This window comes from Andrographis paniculata, unplaced genomic scaffold (genome assembly GCF_009805555.1).
Source record: "Andrographis paniculata isolate CXL003 unplaced genomic scaffold, ASM980555v1 Contig62END, whole genome shotgun sequence".
NCBI lineage: Eukaryota > Viridiplantae > Streptophyta > Magnoliopsida > Lamiales > Acanthaceae > Andrographis > Andrographis paniculata.
Window position 1 is genome coordinate 8,597,666 of NW_026137598.1, and position 20,332 is coordinate 8,617,997.

Consider the following 20,332-nt stretch of genomic DNA (forward strand, 5'->3'; position numbering starts at 1 on the left):
CAACAATACACTTGTGTTTGTCTGGGAAATTAGATTGGATTTACATTTATTCATTTTTTTTTCCCAAAAAACATCAAATTAAACACCTATTTTTTATTTTTTATATTATATTAAAAATTAATTACATTCAAAACATCACATTAAATTTTTTATATTATACTAAAAATTAATTTTACATTCAAAACATCACATCAATACCTATTTATATCGCGTTATACAACTATTCAAATTCAAAACTTTTACTATTCAAATTACAACTCAAAATCCAAACTCTCAAACAAACACACGCTTTGTAATAGTCAACGAAAACAATTATCCAATATAATGGACGAAATCTGAGAGACTTTTCTCACAAATTATATATATATATATATATGTGCGTGTGGATGGAGGGTCCTAAAAATTAAACCCTTCCAAATCCTGGGATATACAACCAATTATGTTCAGGTTCTTATATAAAAAAAAAAAAAAAAAAAAAAAGAAAAAAATGAAACCACAACCACAACCACAGCCAAAACCAAATAAATACAAGACGATCAAGAATCCTCTTTTAACTGCAGGGCAGCTGATGTACACTTTCTTCAAAGTCTTCTGAGTACGTACGTCTGTCATCAAACTTGAGATTCTTGATCTTGCAATAGAGGGACTTTGTCATCATCCATGGAAGAAATCTTGCCCTTGTAATTATTATCAATCATACTAGTCTCTTCATCTTTGAATTGGCCCCACAGCACCGTGTAATACCCCACCCCACAAATTAATGCCCCCATCATGCTACAATAATTACATACACATATAGATGTCAAATCAGTTACATGCATGACTAGTTGGAGTACTATTATATCACTGACAAAACTTCCAAATAAAAGTGCAGAAAGATGAATGATCAATAAAATTACCTCCCGTAATGGAAAGTGTCAGCAAAGAAAAAACTGCCAAAGGCGCTGGCATAAGGAATGCCAAAAGGCTTGAAAATGGGGACAAAATTAGGGCCTCGTATCCTAGTACACCACATCTGAACATGGATTCGAATCAGGCTGCTGAAGACTGCCTGTAATTAATTGGTTTCATAATTATCAGTTATTCATTAACTCGAACGCATGCATGTAACTTCTTCCAGTTATTTTTCAACTTTTACTAACTAATAATTATAATCTTACAGTTAGAATGATAATCAGGAGCTCAAAGTTGAAGTCCAGTCTCCACGCATTGGGATCTCTCTCTAAGAACATAGCAAGTGCAGCTGATTGTAGGGTTCCAAACAAGCTATAAAGAGAGATTATCTTCATCACTTTTGAACACATTTTGAGAGTCCCCACCTGACTCCAAATCGAATAATTGACAATAAAAACAAATCAATTTCAACACACACATGCAGTTATAAGCACAAATTAAATAAGGATATATTTATGTGTATGGTACCTGGACAACATTCCAGATGGCCAGAGTGAAAGAAGCAGCTGCGAATAAAATACAGCCAAGAACCCAATTTTCATGCGTTGAAGTGAAAACCAACAGCCTCGGCGCAGCCCGAAAAGCCAGCGAGGGAGACGACGACTGATTTCTGACTGTAGGGCCCTTGTAGAGAGTGAGGGAGACAGCTCCACTGAAAGATATTAGGGTCCCAATCAATCTAGCTCGGCTGCCTGAGCTCTTACAGTCAAATTTTGTTGTCCTGAAACCAGCAAGGTGTGTTTCTTGTTCAACATAATGGAGATAATAATACAGAGAGAGAAAAAACAAAATAAACATAAAAATAAAATGAGGGAGAAGTCAGTAGATATTATCGATGATGGGACCTGATCTAACGTATGAACCACTAGTTACAGAAGCAGCAGGTCCTACCAAAGATTCATCTAGATACCCATTAATTTTTCTGGATTAATTAGTTAGCTAGGGTGGCCACATGTAGAACACTACTGCAATCATTAATGATTCCTCAACTGATTATACATCCTTGTGTTTAATTTTAAGTATTACTTAATATAAAGTTTATTCTCGTTCCTCTGAATGATTTGCCATGCCTACCACATGATATCTACCTTTGCTTTATTATTTAAAAAATTACGAGTTAAGAGTCAAGTGGGAAGCTTTACAGAAAATAAAATCTGTGTTTAACTAGTAAAAAATTTGAGATTCATAGTACGAAACAATAATTAATATAACAACCTGAGGAGGAGTCCCAGAAGGAAAGAGAAAGCCGGCATCTGATTAGCCATGCCGCATGCCACTATGGGAGAACTGTAACTTAGCCCAACAAATGCCAGATTTTGTGCAATGGTCACCCTGCAAATTAATCAATTGCATCTTCTTATATACATATATATATAAAAGAGAGAGAGAGAGAGAGAGAGAGAGAGAGAGAGAGAGAAAGAGAACTAACCCTATGAAACCAAGGACGAAGAGTCGAATAAAAAGTGGGAAAGTCAAGAGTGGCTCTCCATTTCTGAAATGTACAGAAACGATTAGATAAAACTAAATAACTTCTCATGCTAGTTGTGCTTGCAGGTCTTTAACAAATTAATTCAGTTAGTAGTGTTCTATCTGCACTATGAATCAGTCAAGTGGATAAGTGCAGTAAAGTTTCATCTGTAATGATGAAGTGAATGAAGTGATCATCTCATCACTTAATTACTTAATTACCTACTCCTATCATGGAAGAAGGTAAATGGGAGTAAAAGTATTGATCCAAGAGCATTGGTATAAACAACAAAAACGTAAGGGCTCATCCCTTTGGCCATGGCTGTGCTCGCCAATATAGTCAATCCTATAATACATCCTTCCACCAACACCATGGATATGCATGGACGGAGCATCTCTCTCAACGCCTCCTTAGTGCCACAACTAATCTCCGTCGTCATCTTCTTAATTACTAGCTCTATCTCTTTCTCTTCTTAGCTTGATCTGTTTATTAATGATACCTTCCTTTATATTGGGATTTGGGAAGCTGCAATTCGCTTGCATATTTAGAAAAAGGGGGAAAATTGATGAGTACCCTTTCATGGAGCTGTGAAGCTACTTAAGAACTAAGAAGGGGAACAAGCAACTCGAGTGGTGCCCCATGCATACTTGGATAAGCCCTTTTAATAGTATTTATTTTACTTTCTATATACATATCATACTTAATTGTTTCCTAAAAATAGTGCTGTTCCTGAAATATCTGTCTGTGTGCCTTGTGAATTTCAAATTTCGATCATATGAATGAGCTCTCGGCAGGTAGAATAAATATATGTATATTATATATATATATACTAATATATATACTAATACTAACTGTTACCTGGGGTTTTGGCTTCGTGCTTGATATTGATTGAGGGCCTACTGAGAGTCAATAGTTAATAATTTATGGACCCCCTCGTAATTACGTAATCCTCACAAAACTTCCAACTTCCAATTAAAGGACTCTTCCAGACTCCATAATTATGTAATTAGTATAATCAAATAAAGTGGACTTTAGTGATTAATATTTGTCTATTCTTCTTACTCTGCTATAAAATACTTATTATTTGCATCAGCAGAATTAAAGTTCTTGTCAGAGCAATGCTCACGTCTTTGGCGGTTAGTCCGCGTGGATTCTTGTCATTGTATGTCTAAATTAAATGAAAGGCTCCCACATCATTGTCTAAATTTCACCAAACAGACAGACAGACAGTGCACTGCAATTTTAACTTCAATGAATGATCTGCAAGCACTCATATCCGAACCTGCTTATCAGTTACTCATCAATAGCAGCGCACAGGAAAACTAGTCATCAAGTTTATGACTCTGTTATCATTTTCTAAAGCCCAGAGCTAGACGACAAGAAAACCACACAACCCATATTGCAGAGCAAGTAGACTAAGCAATTTGGTGACCAAAAGAATTATAATAATACAATCACCATTTATCTGGATTCCTTCCAGCATTTGATTGAGTAAATTGCAGGAATTGATAACCTCTTAACATTTTCTTCAATTTAGTAAAAACTCTAAAAGATAAATGTGGAAAGAAATGGTTGGTAACATCAATATAACAGAAACTTTCATTCTTATATATAGCTTTCACCCCCAACAATCTTTATCCACATTGTATAGTGGTGATATATATGTAAAGCACAGGTAATGCAACATAGAATGCATCATATACGAGAAGAATGTCAATTAAGTTACTAGGTAAATGAAGTTCTTAAATTACCACACCCTAATGGATAAGACGGTTTTACAGATGTTTGCACCCCAACTCTGGAAAAAATATTCAAAATGGTAATGGCCTCCATGTTTGGATAGACTCTTGCTGGTTAACGCCATTTGACTCCTTCCGCTCTACGACCTGAGACTTGGCTACACAGAAAAAAAATTAAAAATAACATATAAAAACAAGTGTAACCTAATTAAATATGGATTCAAGCATAGCATCTAAGAGAAATGTTGTTCTTTCAGATAAGATGAGCGTGCATTAGGCCGTAAGAGAGAGAGAGAGAGGAAGCGGAGACTAACTTTGACGAAGAAAAAAGTCTACCATGCACTCATTTATGTGGAAGGCTACCAAGACACTGTCAAAAGTGCCTCCTCCCATACAGAGAGGTCGGTGTTTCAGACCAAGCTGCCTGTGGCTCGGAATTGTTGGCCTTTACAAGAAAGGGCAGAAATGATGTAGCTGGAAGAGGTGCTAGAAAGGTGAGAAACAGTCTCTATAAGAATCTAGCTTTAACCCTTGGAGTGTCCTCAAAATCTGATGAAGTATGCAATGGTCGTAAGGTAAGGATTCTTACATCAACTGAACTAACAACAAGAACAGAGTAGTTTCCCTTTTAAGATCTATACATGATCTAAGAGTGTGATGTCAATTTTTTTCTATTGTTACCTAGGTAGCTGCTACAGAGGTTTTTGCGTTATGTCAATTTTTTTCTATTGTTACCTAGGTAGCTGCTACAGAGGTTTTTGCGTTAGTCTATAAAATGTGATGCAAAATGATTCTTGATTGCAGTAATTCAGTCTAATAGGAGATTGCAAACCTTTTTGTCTCTACGAAACTGAAGAACATTGTGCTCAGTCGTGAGGAATTAAATTTCTGCCTGCCCATCCTGAATTGGTAGCAGTGGAGTTTTTTCACTAGTTGGAGCAGAAGTTCCTGCCTCTGTTTTCTCAGTAGTATTCTCTTTTGCTTTCCCCCACATAACTGAGTAGAATCCAACAACAATGATGATGGAGCCCACCAAACTGTAAAATGTTATATGATGAATTACACAGACAAGACCGATGAGAAGAAAAAATGCATAGAAAGAAGAAACATAAGTAATGATATGATATTTGAATGCAAAAACAGTGTGTACCTGCCAAGATAGAAAACCTCACCAAACAAAATAGTATCAAAGGCAGTTGCAATCACAATGCTCAGTGGATAAAACATTGCAACAAAAAGAGGACCTCTTTTATGCAAACACCATGATGTAATTCCCACCTGGAATGCAGAACCAAAAACCCCCTGGAGAAACAAGTGTTAATAATCAAACATAAAAACAGAAACAGTATTTCCTTCAAAACTAAGAGTGAGTGCATCCATCATCAGAATGAACCCTTTCAAAATTTGATCACCATAGGGAACTGCTCAATTTTAGTAACATGGAAGATACTGGTGATCATCGTACTGCAAATACAGGAATCAGAAATCTGTTCAATCGTATTACACAATTGTTCTCTCCATTACAAAACAGCAAGTCTGTCTGTCACCTACCGAATATAGAACAGCGATCAGTCGGACATTTGGCTGCAATGCCCAAGCACTCGGGTCTCCACCAACAATCAGAGAGACTGCTGCAGATAGGATGCCAGCAAAGAAGCAGTAAAAGAATACCATAATCAATTCAGCTGGATATTTCTTGAGAATAAACGCCTGCCAAGAGATATACATATGCAATCATTTGTATAATGATTAATTTAAAATCATGATATACTCCATAGGTGTCTTTTCCACAAGCTATAATCTGTCCTTTCTTTCTTTTTTCATCTCCGCTTCAGATATTTCATAAAGACGTGTACCTGTACAATTATAAATCCTGCAGAGGCTCCACAATCTGCTGCTAGGAATAATCCCCCCAATATCCAGTTCAATTGTGGTATATCAGCATGCTCATTTACAATATTTAATGATGAGTTAAGAATTTGAGGGCCTCTGTATAGTGTTACAATAAAGGCACCAGCAATTGACACTACAGTTCCGATTGCCTTTGCAAGAAAACTTGAACTTCTACAAGCAAGCTGTTCCAGCCTAAAGTAATACCAATTTATATGTGAGCAGTTACAATTGATATTTATAATAACACTAACATTCTAATCACAGGGAACTAAAACTACACATTCAAAGTATTGTTAACCCTAAGATTAGATAATTTTGTATACCATCGTGAACCAAAATTACAATAACATGAATAGATTGTCATTGGAAACTGTATCCAACTCTATCCCAGTACAGACTGAATGCTATTAGTCATAACATATGTAAGTATACATTTTGCAGCATATCATCAGATAAATTTCCACAGATGCCCCTGGTGAAAAAGAAAAAAAGGAAGAAGAAGAAGAGAGAGAGAAAGATGGACCTTACATACTAACAATAGTAGTTCAGCTGTGTATGACTTATCAACATTCATTATATACCAACAAAAATATCACAAAACATGGCGTGTCATGCATGCATAAACATAAATACTAATGGAGGGAAAAGCAAATAAAAGTACCAAAAAAATCTTCTGTAAGCAAAGCACCATAGAGAAATATAAGAACCTGAATATGATGGCAAGAATGAAGGTAAATCCTGGAATGAGATTGAGCATTGCTGAAGCATATGCAGAAGACGTTAAGTTAATTCCAGTATAGCCCAACAGCTGAGCCAAGCACCTAACAAGAGAGGAGATTGATTAAGTGCAGATTCTTTATATCACAAGGAGGCAAGGAGCCAAGAGGAGAACAACTTATATATATAATGTAGGAACTTCAGGAAAAATATATATGTATATATTACATTCTGACTAGTAAAATCAAAACTAAAATATCTCTTTACATACAAATAGAGCTGTAAATACGCCAAAATGAGCCGACCTTTACATGTTTAAAGTCGGTTTTTCAAGGACTTGAGCTCGACTCATGTCCTTTAAATATACAAGTTGAAATTTTTGTTTGAACTCGATTCATTTAGTAATTTTTTTGTTCTTGTTTCTCATTAAAATTATTTTTTATTTTATTTTAAATTTAAGTTCAATTAATAATGATTATAATTTTTATTAATAAGTTTATATAAAAAATTAGAAATAAATATAATATTTATAAAGATATATATATTAAATATACAAATTGTCTAACCTTAGCGAACAAACTCACGTTCATTCGAGAACGTTTAGCTTTGGTAACCAGTCAAATCGAGCCGAGTTCAAGAGCTACTTGTTTGTTTTACGGTACTAATAATTCCATTAAAATAATCATTTTCCCTTGAATTTACTTCAAGAGCTGTGTATGACTTATCAACATTCATTATATACCTCACTTGGCCAAATAGAATTCCAAAATTGAAAATTAACGCACATACCCCAGAATCCCTAACAAAAAAAATCCACAAAGCAAATACAAGGTGAGCGGAGGCCGATTGGGTGACCTGCAAAATCAACGTACATATAAATCATAAAGGGGAAAAAATGTCTTGGAACAGCATAAAAGATTGATTAGTACCTGTGAATAAAAAGACCTGTAGGGAGAAGAAGAAGGGCTGCAAGAGCATTGGAATAGGCGGTGAATGTGAAATTACTCATCCCACTGGCCATAGCACTTTTGCTGATTATGATTAATCCCACCTTCGCAGTTGTGGCCAGTACCATGCCCACATACGGCGTCACGTCACTCTCCAGCAACCCCATTTTATCAGCTCCCCGCCAGCCACCACAACCCCGCGCTACCGCAGTCCTCAAATCGCCAAGAGACTGCAGCTATTTCTTTTAGGTTCGTCGAGTACAATGGCACAGCTATTTCTTTTGCGCGTGGCTTGCGAACGAGGACATGATACCGTACCACATTCAGCGGCAATTTCCGAGTAGGTTTCTTCCCGCATCTGCCCGGAGTAGGGGGCCACACTGCCCGCAGCCATTTGAATTAAAATAAAGAGTCAAAAGTTTTAGCGAGCTTAAATTAATTGTGAGTTTGTTCTATAATTAAGAATGATTTGTATATTTTATAATTTTATTTTCACATTAATAGCATAGTATTAGTTTATTTAAATAATTACAAATAATTTGAAATGAAATATTTTTAAATAGTAATTACTGCAAATGATTGTTTAATAAATATTTAATTATGTGTTCATTGATAAACTATACTATCAGAATTAGTGTGACACATTCCAATAATAATAAAAAAAAATTAGTGTGACCCAGCTAACCTAAATTAACTGACCTAATTTATAGGCTATTGAGCCCAGAGGATTACCCGTGCATAATTTAAATTGCAACTTTGAGTTACCAGTTATATATATATATATATATATATCTGTGTGTGTGCTCTTTAAATGTAAAACATCAAAATTCATCAATCAGTTATATCACATTCCAATGATAAAAATTAATAGAAGCGGACTAAATCGTCATAGATCACTGTAAAATGCATGTCAATATCTAATCTAACATGTATATTACAAAAAGGACTATCATCTTTCATCTCAGACGAATATTTGGCTTTATTACATACAATGTCGAGGTATTCATGGATTTTGATTTGCAGTAATAATAAGATACTGCTCATTATTACCAGCAAGGGCTCCTTCATCTATACTAGATTCATCTTGCAGTCGAAGGTTCAAGCTCTGAGGGCACACAAACTTGGTGGCAAATAGTCACATGTTGGAGGCACAATAGCTTTCTTTTTTTGATAGAGCAATAAGCTTTTCTTGAGAATAAGACAAGTAGTTCATGCTGCGTGATGCTTAATGTCGATGAATTTTCAGGTGTGATTGAAATTTATGCATAATAACAAAAGGTTTGAACTCTTAGTGCTACATTTCCAAAATATAAAATGTACCTTGAATGTTTGCCGGTCTGATCATGCTGCGGATAGCTTTCATCCCAACTATGGTCTTGATTAATCCTTGAACAACCAGCTGGAAATGAAAAGGTATATGATCATAGACGGATGTAATTAACATACTATAAAGGTATAAAAGCAGACAAGATTCAAGGACAACACCATTACCTCAGACTAATTAAATTGAAAAAAGACTACCACCCATAAAATAAAGCTTTTGAGAGTCCACGGGGTTCCTGATTTCTTGCTCTTCCAAAATTTGATGATTCTTCTCTAATTACAGTAAGCTTCACTAACTGAATGCTCAGCTCTGTTGAACAATTCTGGTGTTGCAAGATAAAAGTGAAAAGTGAAAAGTGAAAAGCAAGAAACCAGACATGCCAACCAAAATTCTAAGCACAAAGTGCAGAGCTGTTTGAAGACGAGCCAAGCCAAACCACTTCTTGTCTGAAGGTGACACCAAAAATCTGCAAATTAATCCCCAAAAAATTAGAAAACCAGAAAAAGAGCATAGCTTACACTAGCTGCAAAACTCCTGCACAAAATAATGCCCAAAACCAGCAATAAATCCTTACAATAAGGCAACAGGAACAAACTGGTTAATTTGTCTGGAAACTGTTAAATAGACTTAGATTTATCCATCTATTGTGTTTCTAGATAATATCCTTTGACAAAGGATGAAAAAAAAAATAAAGCTACTTTCTATTTCGACAGAATATGCACATACAATGAATAGTTGCTGCATCGCCAGTGTCACCTCTTCTTGATCTTCTCCTTACCAAATATACTTGATTTCAGTGGAAACCGAACAGATGATCCTTTCACTTTGACATCCTTAAGTTGTCTACTTAGTTTTTCCGATGTGGAAGCAATTTTGTTTTTCCCAGCAAAGATATCAGTTCCTTTCTTTACCTTTTCATGGTAAAGCGCTGGGGGTGCAAGCCTCAATTGATTCACGCTTTCTATTTGGATCAATTTCTGATTTTTCTCAAGATTATGCAAGAGCTCGAACCTAGAAGATTGATGAGAACCATACGAGCTATCAGCACCTTCATAATCGTGAGGATACAAACCAGGTGAGCCACGCGCTTGGTGAATCCGCACTCCAGACCTGCTCAACAGTCCATTATCGATGTGAGTAGATTTTCCACCTGACCTTTGAGCTTTTTTCCTGGGAACACAAATGGGACATTCTACTATTGTGCCCTTAAATGAGATATCACTATCTGGAAGTTCACAGCCAAGGTGTAAAGCGTGTCCACAGCTGAATACTTGAATTCCAGGATCTGAGGCATTTTTAGTGAAGACAGAATTGCACACACAACAGGTAAGGCTATGAAGGGCATACCCATGAGAAGCCCCCTTCCTGAGTAAATTCATAATGTAGTATGTGTCATCCTCAACCAAGCTTTTTGCAGTGTACAAAATTCTTCTTTCAAAATCATATGTTCCAAGCATTCCCAGGATCGTAAGTTTAAAGTCACCAAATTCTTGACTGCCATTATCAGATAGAAGCTTGGATGTAATCTGCGGGAACCGCACATATCCTATCATTCCATCAACAATATCTTTAATAAATATGGAGAACAACTTCCTCATCATGCGAGCGCCTTTATGAATTTTGGAGAAATCCCACTTGTATTTGCATCCCTCTTCATATTCTGACTTGTCAATTAATCCATCAAGGGCATCCCTGAACATTTCTTTTTCAGAATTTGTCTCATCAATCCTTGAATTCATCAATGGTTCACAAAAGGAATCAAGCAACTGAAACCAAAGTTGCTCAGACTCTTCAGGTTCCAGACGTGGACTGTTTCTCTGGCATAATCCAATACAAGCATGCACAGTATCAAGTATCTCAGACACCACTTCTATTTTCAGAACAGCATCAAGATTATCCACAGTGGATTCAGAAAATGCTTTTTGGATTTCAGCATCAAGCTTGAAAAAATTTTCAGTTAGACTTGAAAGAATGAGATGAAGGGCACTGCCAACCTCTCCAACCCTTTCCAACAAAAATGAAGCAGCATCAATTATTCTATATTCTTGGCACAGCCTTAAGCAATACTCCACTCTATAACTTTCTGAAGTCTCCAGAAAATTGAGAACTGATTCCCGTTCAAACTGACATAACAACTTAAAATATACCTCATTCATTTCATCAGTCATGGTAACTCGATTATTCTGCAAATATTGGGGGAAGCTTTTTATTACTTCCAAATATTCCTGCACACCAGCATAGTGCTGCTGAAATTTTGCTGCACTAGGGAATTCAAAAGCATCGACTTTTTCCAAACACGATAGGTTTAGAGTGGCTGATGTTTGAACTTCAATAACTGTCTTTAGATAAAGGAACAGGCTTTCTGGGTAGGCATGGAGCTCAGACAGAATAGATTGAGTTCTCCCAGAAAATCGGTCAGTTATTAGAAGGTAAGTTCCTTCTCTGCTCAATTTAAGAAGATCTGGAATCCGAGAAAGAACAGCCAATTCAAAAGCATCAAGCTCCTCCTTATTTAGTTGCCTAAACATATGATGAATAAACGAGAATGCATATATTGGCTCATCAGTCACTTTCATGTAACTGTCGATTGCAGCAACATATCGATGATTAATAGCATGTATGTAGCCACAAACATGGTGAAACTGAGCCTTCTCACACAAGTTCAGCAAATAAGGAGCATCCCATTGAGCTTCAGGCAGTACTAGCAGCAGCGAAAGCAATTGTTTTTCTCTTCCTTTCAAGATTTGGATCCTCCTCCCTGAAGCACTATCTGAGGTATTTATCTCTGAGGTCAAGTACACCAAAATTTGGCAAAGGATGTCTCTGGATACATTAGCTAGTTCACAGGCCACAAAATAAGCTATAAAATCATACATTAAACAAACGTCATTCATTGATGGCCAAGGTTTAATGTCATTGCTGTGTCTATGGCTTCCCGAATCAGAGTCACTCGCATCAACAATGTCAGCAAGAATATCCACAATTTTCTGAGCCAAACTCTGAAACTCAGCTCGTTCTATGGTTGAATTCTCGGATTCATGCGGAGAAAGAGCCAAATTAGAACTGCTAACATCAGTAAAAGCACATTTTAAAACGTCTAGAGTGGCTTCAGTATCCAACTCTAAAAGATCAAGGAGGTTTGCACAGGTTCCTGTTGATGATAACTTTGCAGCAGCCCATGAACTTGGAGCACTAGAAGCTTCCAATAGAAACTGTAATAGCTCTTTCCTCAAAGAGGGTATCCGTGCAGAGGGGAGGTTTCCGTGCCCCGGAGGAAAAGCAAGACCTAGAAAGCAATATTTCAGATAAACAAGAATCCTGTACCCAGTGGAAGAAGCATTTTCCTGTTTGGTATCCCGGTATACAATCAGAAGCTCCTCAAGAGGGGTCCTGAAATCATCTAGACCTTTATTGAATAAATATATCAATGCACAGTGTAGTCCATGCTCCCTGCATATGCGGACAACCTGATTAAAATCCAAGGACAAAATGTCCATGTGCAGGACACATCGTTCAATTCGCTGCAACCAACCTTTCTTGCTATAATGTTCAACTAATGATTGCATTATTTCAGGAGGAAGAGATCCAAGCATATCCTTCAAAATGTATGGTTCCAAGATCTCCAGGAATGTCTCTTTATGGTGTGCTTCATCAAACTTTGACAAAATATCATCAAAAAGGATGTCAGTTCTACTGATATGCAAGCAAAATTCAACAGCAACACCACCAACACGTGCATACTGCTCCCTGATCTCATCAGATTGGTCCACCTTCCCATTTTGGTTGAAAGATGCAACAGATATATAGGAGAACACTTCACTAACATATGCATGAAGCAACTCCACAAGGTAGGGCATAACAATCCTTTGAATGTCATCCAAATTTTTGGGAAGGTCTATAACATCATGTGATTGACCATCATAAAGTGCAATTGCCATGTTTAATGCGCCCATCCAGTCACCTGCTTTCCGCAGAACTTCAATCCGCTCCTTCCAGGAAAGAAGACGGGAAACAACTAGATGCTCAGACCCAAGCATGTAAATAGTAGTGCCTCGAACAGCAATACTGTTGTGATAAGCTTTCTCTGGGTTACCTAAAGCATTGATGAAATATATATGATAGGAAATAAGATCATCACCATGAAATCCATCCACAGAAAAGCTTGTCTGGTGAATCAAACTTCCATCTTTTGCAAACAAATGGAGCTTTGCATCCAAAGTGAGGATGGCCAATGTCTCATCACCCAACCAAGCTAGGCCCATTGCTGCACATTCCAGAGTCCACTTTTCAAGTAGTTTTAGCTCTGATTTCAACAGCTTTGCAACCTGAATTTTTTTATCCCAAGCAATAGCAAGAAGTGAAACTTTATCCAATGTCTGCGCAGGAGCATTTGCAGTGGAGAGAGCATGTGATTGTGACAAGCATCTCCATGAAGCATACGGCATAGCACCATCCCTGATGCCATCTGGTTTGGGAATTTGGGCATAAACTTCGACACTGGGACTAACTTTTGCCACCAGAGCAGACTGATGCGTGATGAATATGACAACACCTTCATCAATCACGCTTCCCATCATGCTACTGCTTGAAGAAACTATACTGCCACTCTGAAAAGTTGTCATCATACCTCCATGGGCATCAACAGAGGGCAAGGGACAAGCACATACTACTCGGCTGGTGGTTTCATCTAATAGTTTAATAGATTTTGAATACGAAATCCTGTTGAGCCATGGAACAACTGTAAAGCGAATCAACTTGACCACACCCTTGCTGTCACCGCTAACCACATTAAATTGGCGGGTAACTTGAGTATCTTGGCCCAGATATAAAATGTGAACAACTGGAGCTCTATGTTCAGTGACAACTTTAAGAGCTGAGGCTTTTTGCACATCCCATACAGTATAGTGGCCATCACCATATCCAGCAAACAGAAGATCTCCTTGCTGACTGAAGCACAAGGAAGACACAGAGACATGAGATATATCCCCTTGTGCCCCAAGAAATATCATCTTTGCATCCATGTTGTCAACCTGACGATCAGTATACTTGCTGGCGACAACAAAAACCATCCCTGTTGACATTCCCACTGCAATGTAGTTAAAATGCACAGCCACAACTTGAGGAATACCATGATCTCGTCTGAAAGCTTGTGATGTGATGGTCCGGGTTATAGCATTGCTGGAGTTAATATCGAAGTAGCCCAATACAGTACCAAGCCTCTGCACACCCTCAAGTCTCATGGGTTGTGCAGCTGCTCCCTCCTCATAGTGCAAACTTGTATATGTTTGCTTCTTCTCAATTTCTTCAGCCAAGTCCAACGGTCTCCGCAAACAATTATTACTTGGCAGCAGATTTGAACGGTTGCTCCTATTTGACATTAGTGAAGTAAAGTCATTTTCCTGTGAACCAGCGCCATCACCACTAACACTTTCTGCCACTTCTCTCACAAAATTGCTCAACTCTTGTGCCTGACCACCTGTTTCGTTGTTTTCACTAGATTCATCAGCACCAAAAACTTCAGCAAATTCCTCAGCATCTGATGATGTTGGCAATCCTTGTTCATTTAAACTTTCACTCAAGATAGTGTAATTATCATTCACCGTCGTGCACTCTTCATTCTTATCGACCCATGGTATTTGACCCTGATCAACCACCTCTGCTGGGGTGTCCAAGTTGATTGAAACTTTAGCAACCTCCCCATCTTCAGCAGAAAACCCATATCCACTATCTGCTTCTGCAAAGTCCAAATTTGTATTTCCAGAGAATTCAGTTTTTCCTGGTTTTGCTTTTTCTTTTTCCTGAGAATTACTATCATGAGCAGCAGAAAAACCATAACTGTCCGAATGAGGACTAGCGACCGACTCACACTCAGAAACTCTAGAAGCCACATCTGGTGGTGACATTGAGAAATCATCACTAGCAGCAGTAATTTCCGTGGCATCGGAAACTGGCCTCTGATTAGAAGTGTCGGTAGCCCTTCTCAGCTTGATAGCTGTGGCGTGAGGAGTGGGAATTGACCGAGATGCAGCGGCTGCAGCGGCCAGGGCAGCACCTGGCTTCGAATTGGATCTGATGACGCCACTACCAAACACTTGAGGTAAAACTCTATCGTGTTTGTCTCTCAGAGGAAGGCGATAAGCGTGAGTAGCATAAAAAGCGGATGGAGAAGAAGGAGGTGAAGGAGACAAAGAGGAGTGGCGGAGGAGGATTTCATCGACAGTGCGAGAGTGGCGACCAGTTGAGGAGAGGCCTCGGTCGGCGTCGGCGTCGGCGTCGATGTCGCCGCCGTCGTCGAGCGACTGAAGCAGCGAGTCGAGATCCACGGCCTTCTCCATAATTAGAGCACAATCAATGGTCCAGACTAATAAAAGCCTCTATTGCACATGTCGCAATGACTGTCCAACCTTAACTTTAAACCCATCGATGATGGTTTTCAAATCGGCACAGTGGATCTTTATTCCATCCTCCTCCTACCAAAGTCTGTTAAAAAAAGAAAAAGTCATTTGGGTAACATCCAGTTCGCTACAGAGAACTTGTAAACCACCATAAAAACATACTTGAAATTTTTTTATTATTAGAGATTGAATACATTGATGCCGTTTTCACTTAGAAACCAAACTTCAGAACAGAACAAAATTCCAATAAAAAACACAACAATCGAGATATCAAGTTTTGAAAATCAAAATACCTAATTTTCCCAAAACATATGTTTTCAAATCCAATGACCATAAAATCGTTTCCAACATAAAGATCTATTCACCGATCCTCGTCTATAAATCTGGCAAACTTCAAAAACATAAGAAAAACATTTAAAACTGCACCTGTCGTAAACATATAACTAGGTCTGCGAACATTAACAAAGACCCAGAGAAACAGAAAAATTCATTCACATTGGCAGAAGTTTTTGTGGAAGAAAAAGAAAAAAATACAAACCGCTTCGACTTCAGGAGGCCCAATTAATACTAACTATTATTACATTAAATTTTTATCCTCTAAACTAAAACAATTGGGCATAATTTTCATACTGTAAAGCCTCAATCAAAATAGAAGCTATTTATTTATGTTCTAAAAATAGTCTCTAATGACTACGTGATTGTAATGTGGTACAGGAAAATTTCCACATAATAATACATTAAACCAAAAAAAATCATACAGTAGTAGTTCTCGAAAAATAATAAAATTAACAAATATTTTTGCCCTTGCCTCACTTGGCAGAAGCTCTAGCCATGTGCCTCTATTTTAAAATTGAATTATTGCATTTTTATCTTTTATTGGATCGAAAGACATAAAAAGTCATAAACAAACGGATTTAGGGTAAGAATAAATGCGTCTTTAAGAATTATTAGTTTTTGGTTGGTTCTGATTCTTCAGTCGTGCCATGCATATATATGATATAAAGTCCATTAGATTGGCTTCCGCCTAGCCTGTCTACGGTCTTAAAAGCTAAACTGAACTGATTTGGAACTAATTAAATTGTACATTTAAAAAAATAAGAGTATTCAATATCTTTTACCAACAATCAACTGTGAACAATTGAATTGATGAATCAACCTTTTGAATTTAAGGCAACAAACATTATAAATTTTAGTCTTAAAGTAGACTAGGTTCTATGTTGGACTTCAAATTAGACATCATTTTTTTTTTTTTTCTTATTGATCATATGCTAAAGTTATTAATGCAGCATGATTGAATTCTTAATTTTAATCATAATTTTTAATTTTAAAACTATTAATACAAAATTAAAAATTAGAAGTAGGTCAACATAAGCTAATAAAGTCAGCATATCATCCAATGCCAAAACTTCCTCCCAATCTTGCTAACTAAACTTCACTTTTCGTAATGTAATGTAATGTAATGAGTGGTCCTAGTCCTCTAACAAACTAGAAACATATAATGATAATTATAAGGATTTGGGTGTGGATATGATCTTTAACTTCCCTTGCCCTTGCCATGTTAAACGACTTGGGCTGTTCATAAAGCAATATACAAAGAAACCCTTTTTTTTTGTGTGTGTGTTTTGCTTTAGGAAGGAAGGATTTACAGGTTCCGTCACGTATTCATAATTTACCATTGACAAATTATAATGCTATCCATAACCTGTTTATCCTAATCAAGATTGACCTCAGTGTCCTTTTTGTGCCCCGACAAGCATCTGTTTTGATGAGCTTTTCTTGATTCTTGATTTTTCTTTCCTTCCTCGTCCATCCCTTTTTCAATAGAAATCCTTTCCAATTCTATCAAATGGAACTTTTGGAAGAGAGGTTAGGTTAGGTTAGATAATCTTGGCAGAGGCAAGTACTGCTTCTGTCCCCATATCTCTACGTGGACCACCAATTTTAACACCAAAAAGAATGGATTTTTCTGCAATAGGACACCTGCTCGAGATTTGATTTGTCATCCTTTGCTGCTACAGAAAACAGATTCAGTAAGTAGTGCTTCCGTTGTATTTCTTGATGTTAATTACATAGAAGCTGGACCTAAACAAACTTACCCAACAATTGGCTAATTCCGATGTAGCCCAAGTGTATGAGAAAACATGTCTGCATTTGGAATCAAAATCAGCGCAGCTACGCTTACCATCATGGTAGTATTATTATCCCTTGTGTTCTTCATCGGTGTTGTTCTGTGCGTGCTATTAAGGTTGGTCATGAAGATGAGATCTCCCCAATCCAGTGAATACCCGGAAGAGTCCACTACTTCTGGTGCTCTCCAGGTCCAGAGGCAATTACGGCATCTTTTTCATATGCAAGACTCTGGGCTAGATCAGGCCTATATAGAAGCACTTCCAGTATTTCTGTACAAGGATATTGTGGGTGTGGGATTGAAGGGGGCCTTTGATTGTGCTGTTTGTTTATGTGAATTTACAGAAGTGGACGAGCTGAGGTTGCTGCCCTTATGCAGCCATGCTTTCCATATCGGCTGCATAGACACATGGTTGCTCTCAAACACAACATGCCCACTTTGCAGAGAAGTGATTGTGTCACATGGGCTTTCTTTGGAGAGCCCATTTGATTATATTGGAGGCCGAAAAGAAGAAGAGAGAGGGAGTGGGAGTTCAGGGAATGCAGGCCCTTGTGAGGTGAAGAAGAAGAATGGTGGAGAAGACAACAGTGCTGCCATTGATGGCAAAAGGGTGTTTTCAGTTAGGCTTGGGAAATCTAAAAAGAGTAGTGACAGGGGTGCACATAACGCCTACGGTGGTGGGATTGTGGAGGCGGCAGGTGACAGCGACAGCAATTTGGATGGGAGGAGGTGTTATTCCATGGGTTCATTTCAGTATTATGAGGTGGATGATGATTCAGAACTGCAAGTTGCACAGTGCCCCTGCCCAACTACAAGCACAAGCAGTAGAGACACAGATGGTGTTGGAGTAGGGCAAACAGGGAGTGGGAGTCTTACAAGCAAGAAATATGGATATGGATATGGTGGGGAGATGAGAACCATTGGGATTGCGGCCAAAGGTGAGAGCTTGTCTGTTTCGAAAATCTGGCTGTGGTCCGGGAAGGGTGAATTTTATCAGTGATGAGTGAGACTTTAGACTTTGTAGAGAAAATATATGAAAATAATATAGGCCGTGTGATCTGTCATCATCAGTGTGTGTGTTATTGATGTGGGGTAGAGGGAAGGTCTGTGTGTGATTGGTGATTGATGATTGATGATAACAGTATTTGATACGGTGGTGATAACAGAAATTTGTATTATTTAATTATGTACAAATTCATGTAGAATTTATATTCGAAAATTAGTGAGTGAAAGTGTATAGAAAAGCGATCAGAATAATAATTTTTGTGGTTGTAGTTATCACAATTATACACATTATATGTATATATATATACATACATATATATATAGATGAGCGACCGAAAGTGAAGGAGAAATATTGTGTCTGAACTGTGCGCTACTAAATGAATAGATTTCCTTGGATGTAGTGAGCGAGCGATGTAAGTGTTTTATCGGAAATATATGTATTTTACGGAAGCGGTTAGAAGGGGATAATGTAATTATATAAACTGAAAATAAAGAATTCATGACACTGGAATTTTGACCTGGGATTTACAACAAGACTTCAATGACACCCAGAATTGAGCATTAGCATTACAAGAAAGAAACTCTACCGTCACTAAGAATCTTTGTGACCTAATAGACCACCGCCTATGCCCGTTAATTTTCCTAATATCTGCCTCATTAGTGGCTTTACCCTTCTGTTACCTCTTTTTAATCAAAATTGAATTCAAAACAGTAGTTAAGCAGGTCGACAAGGCTCCCGCGAACTTAACTACATTGAACTACCTTGAGATCGCTTTTGGCGCATAACAAGGCTCAAATAATCAATTCTTCTCTTACTCTAAACCAGTGAAATTAAATTCTCTAAATTCAAACTTTATAGTGTGTAAAAAGTGTGGAAGAAATGAGCTACAAAGCTGTAAACGAAAGCAATAATCTAATTTAAGTAAGCTGTAAAACTTGGTCAAAGGAAAAGGAAAATCCCTACTCCCTTCCGTGGAGAACTCCCTTACAAGGTTGGAGCTCTCGAAGACAGGAAGACGACTTGCTTGCGAAAAGTAATTGCTAAGAGTATTTAAAATCGAAGTATCGATTCTTTTTACATAAAGATATCTAGCCTTATTTATAGTAGGTGAAACAGGACGGTTGCAATCAGTTGCTGGGTGGTTCCAACCGCTGGGCAAGGCGGTTACCGGTAGTTATTTTATTGAAGCAATTGCTGGTTATAACTCTCAGGGTGTTCGCTTTGATTGCATTGAATTTCGAGGGCTCAGATCTCCCTCGCTTGCCGGAGAGCTGGAGGGTGTAATCTATCGCTTGCCTCTCATGCCTTAGTATTTTCCAGAAGATATTCTATTCTAAGCGCTTGCGAGCAGAGGCGGCTGTTGCTTGTGGCGTCTGCCTTAGCATTTTTGGTACCAGACTACCGCTTAAAAATGGCAAGAATTTTTAATAATCTCAACAACAAAATTTGGATCATGACAAACGATATAGATCAATAATATATGCCATCAATGGATTATTATGATAGTTTTTATAAAGAAATTCGAGTAATATACAGTTTTATCAAGCTAAGAATATGCTGCTATTTGGAGGCATTGGTGCATTAATTACTACCACTACAGGCAGGACACTAAGATCAACAACAATAAGAATCCTGAATAACAATGATTCATGCACCCTTCACCCTACCCCTCGCTTTCAACCTACTATAATAAATATGTACGCATCCTGAATAAACACAACAAAATTATTAATTCCACAAACGCAGCAAATTTGAAAAGTA

General features: G+C 37.7%; 4 protein-coding genes across 10 annotated transcripts; 1 reads left to right on the forward strand and 3 right to left on the reverse strand.

The window, feature by feature from the left end:
* Positions 1-283: 283 nt before the first annotated feature.
* LOC127261258 (WAT1-related protein At1g70260-like) lies at positions 284-4,710 on the reverse strand. Of its 2 annotated transcripts, XM_051289522.1 has the most exons (9): positions 4,476-4,710; positions 2,996-4,319; positions 2,644-2,904; positions 2,384-2,446; positions 2,170-2,286; positions 1,423-1,675; positions 1,161-1,319; positions 900-1,051; positions 284-774 (listed from the first exon to the last, which is right to left on the reverse strand). In XM_051289522.1, exons 3-9 carry the CDS (start codon positions 2,859-2,861, stop codon positions 612-614), a joined length of 1,125 nt encoding a protein of 374 aa, XP_051145479.1. In that variant the 5' UTR covers positions 2,862-2,904; positions 2,996-4,319; positions 4,476-4,710; the 3' UTR covers positions 284-611. The 2 variants fall into 2 exon arrangements, with proteins under 2 accessions (XP_051145479.1, XP_051145480.1); XM_051289523.1 differs by having other exon boundaries at positions 285-774; positions 2,644-4,308.
* A 331-nt stretch (positions 4,711-5,041) lies between these two features.
* On the reverse strand, positions 5,042-7,885 carry LOC127260490 (WAT1-related protein At3g28050-like). Its single transcript, XM_051288220.1, has 8 exons — positions 7,701-7,885; positions 7,561-7,626; positions 6,762-6,875; positions 6,018-6,246; positions 5,713-5,871; positions 5,574-5,648; positions 5,312-5,463; positions 5,042-5,198 (listed from the first exon to the last, which is right to left on the reverse strand). The coding sequence occupies exons 1-8, from the start codon at positions 7,883-7,885 to the stop codon at positions 5,042-5,044; spliced, it is 1,137 nt and encodes a 378-aa protein (XP_051144177.1).
* Positions 7,886-7,896: 11 nt separating this feature from the next.
* Positions 7,897-17,348, reverse strand: LOC127261257 (uncharacterized). Of its 6 annotated transcripts, none has more exons than XM_051289518.1 (5): positions 17,140-17,348; positions 9,769-15,522; positions 9,210-9,508; positions 9,039-9,117; positions 7,897-8,098 (listed from the first exon to the last, which is right to left on the reverse strand). In XM_051289518.1, the coding sequence occupies exon 2, from the start codon at positions 15,375-15,377 to the stop codon at positions 9,795-9,797; it is 5,583 nt and encodes a 1,860-aa protein (XP_051145475.1). In that variant the 5' UTR covers positions 15,378-15,522; positions 17,140-17,348; the 3' UTR covers positions 7,897-8,098; positions 9,039-9,117; positions 9,210-9,508; positions 9,769-9,794. The 6 variants fall into 6 exon arrangements, with proteins under 6 accessions (XP_051145475.1, XP_051145477.1, XP_051145478.1 ...); XM_051289520.1 differs by lacking the exon at positions 7,897-8,098 and adding an exon at positions 8,546-8,932; XM_051289521.1 differs by lacking the exon at positions 7,897-8,098 and adding an exon at positions 8,546-8,942.
* Positions 17,349-17,436: 88 nt separating this feature from the next.
* Positions 17,437-18,775, forward strand: LOC127261259 (RING-H2 finger protein ATL46-like). Its single transcript, XM_051289524.1, has one exon. The coding sequence runs from the start codon at positions 17,579-17,581 to the stop codon at positions 18,563-18,565; it is 987 nt and encodes a 328-aa protein (XP_051145481.1). The 5' UTR covers positions 17,437-17,578; the 3' UTR covers positions 18,566-18,775.
* The last annotated feature ends 1,557 nt before the right edge of the window (positions 18,776-20,332 follow it).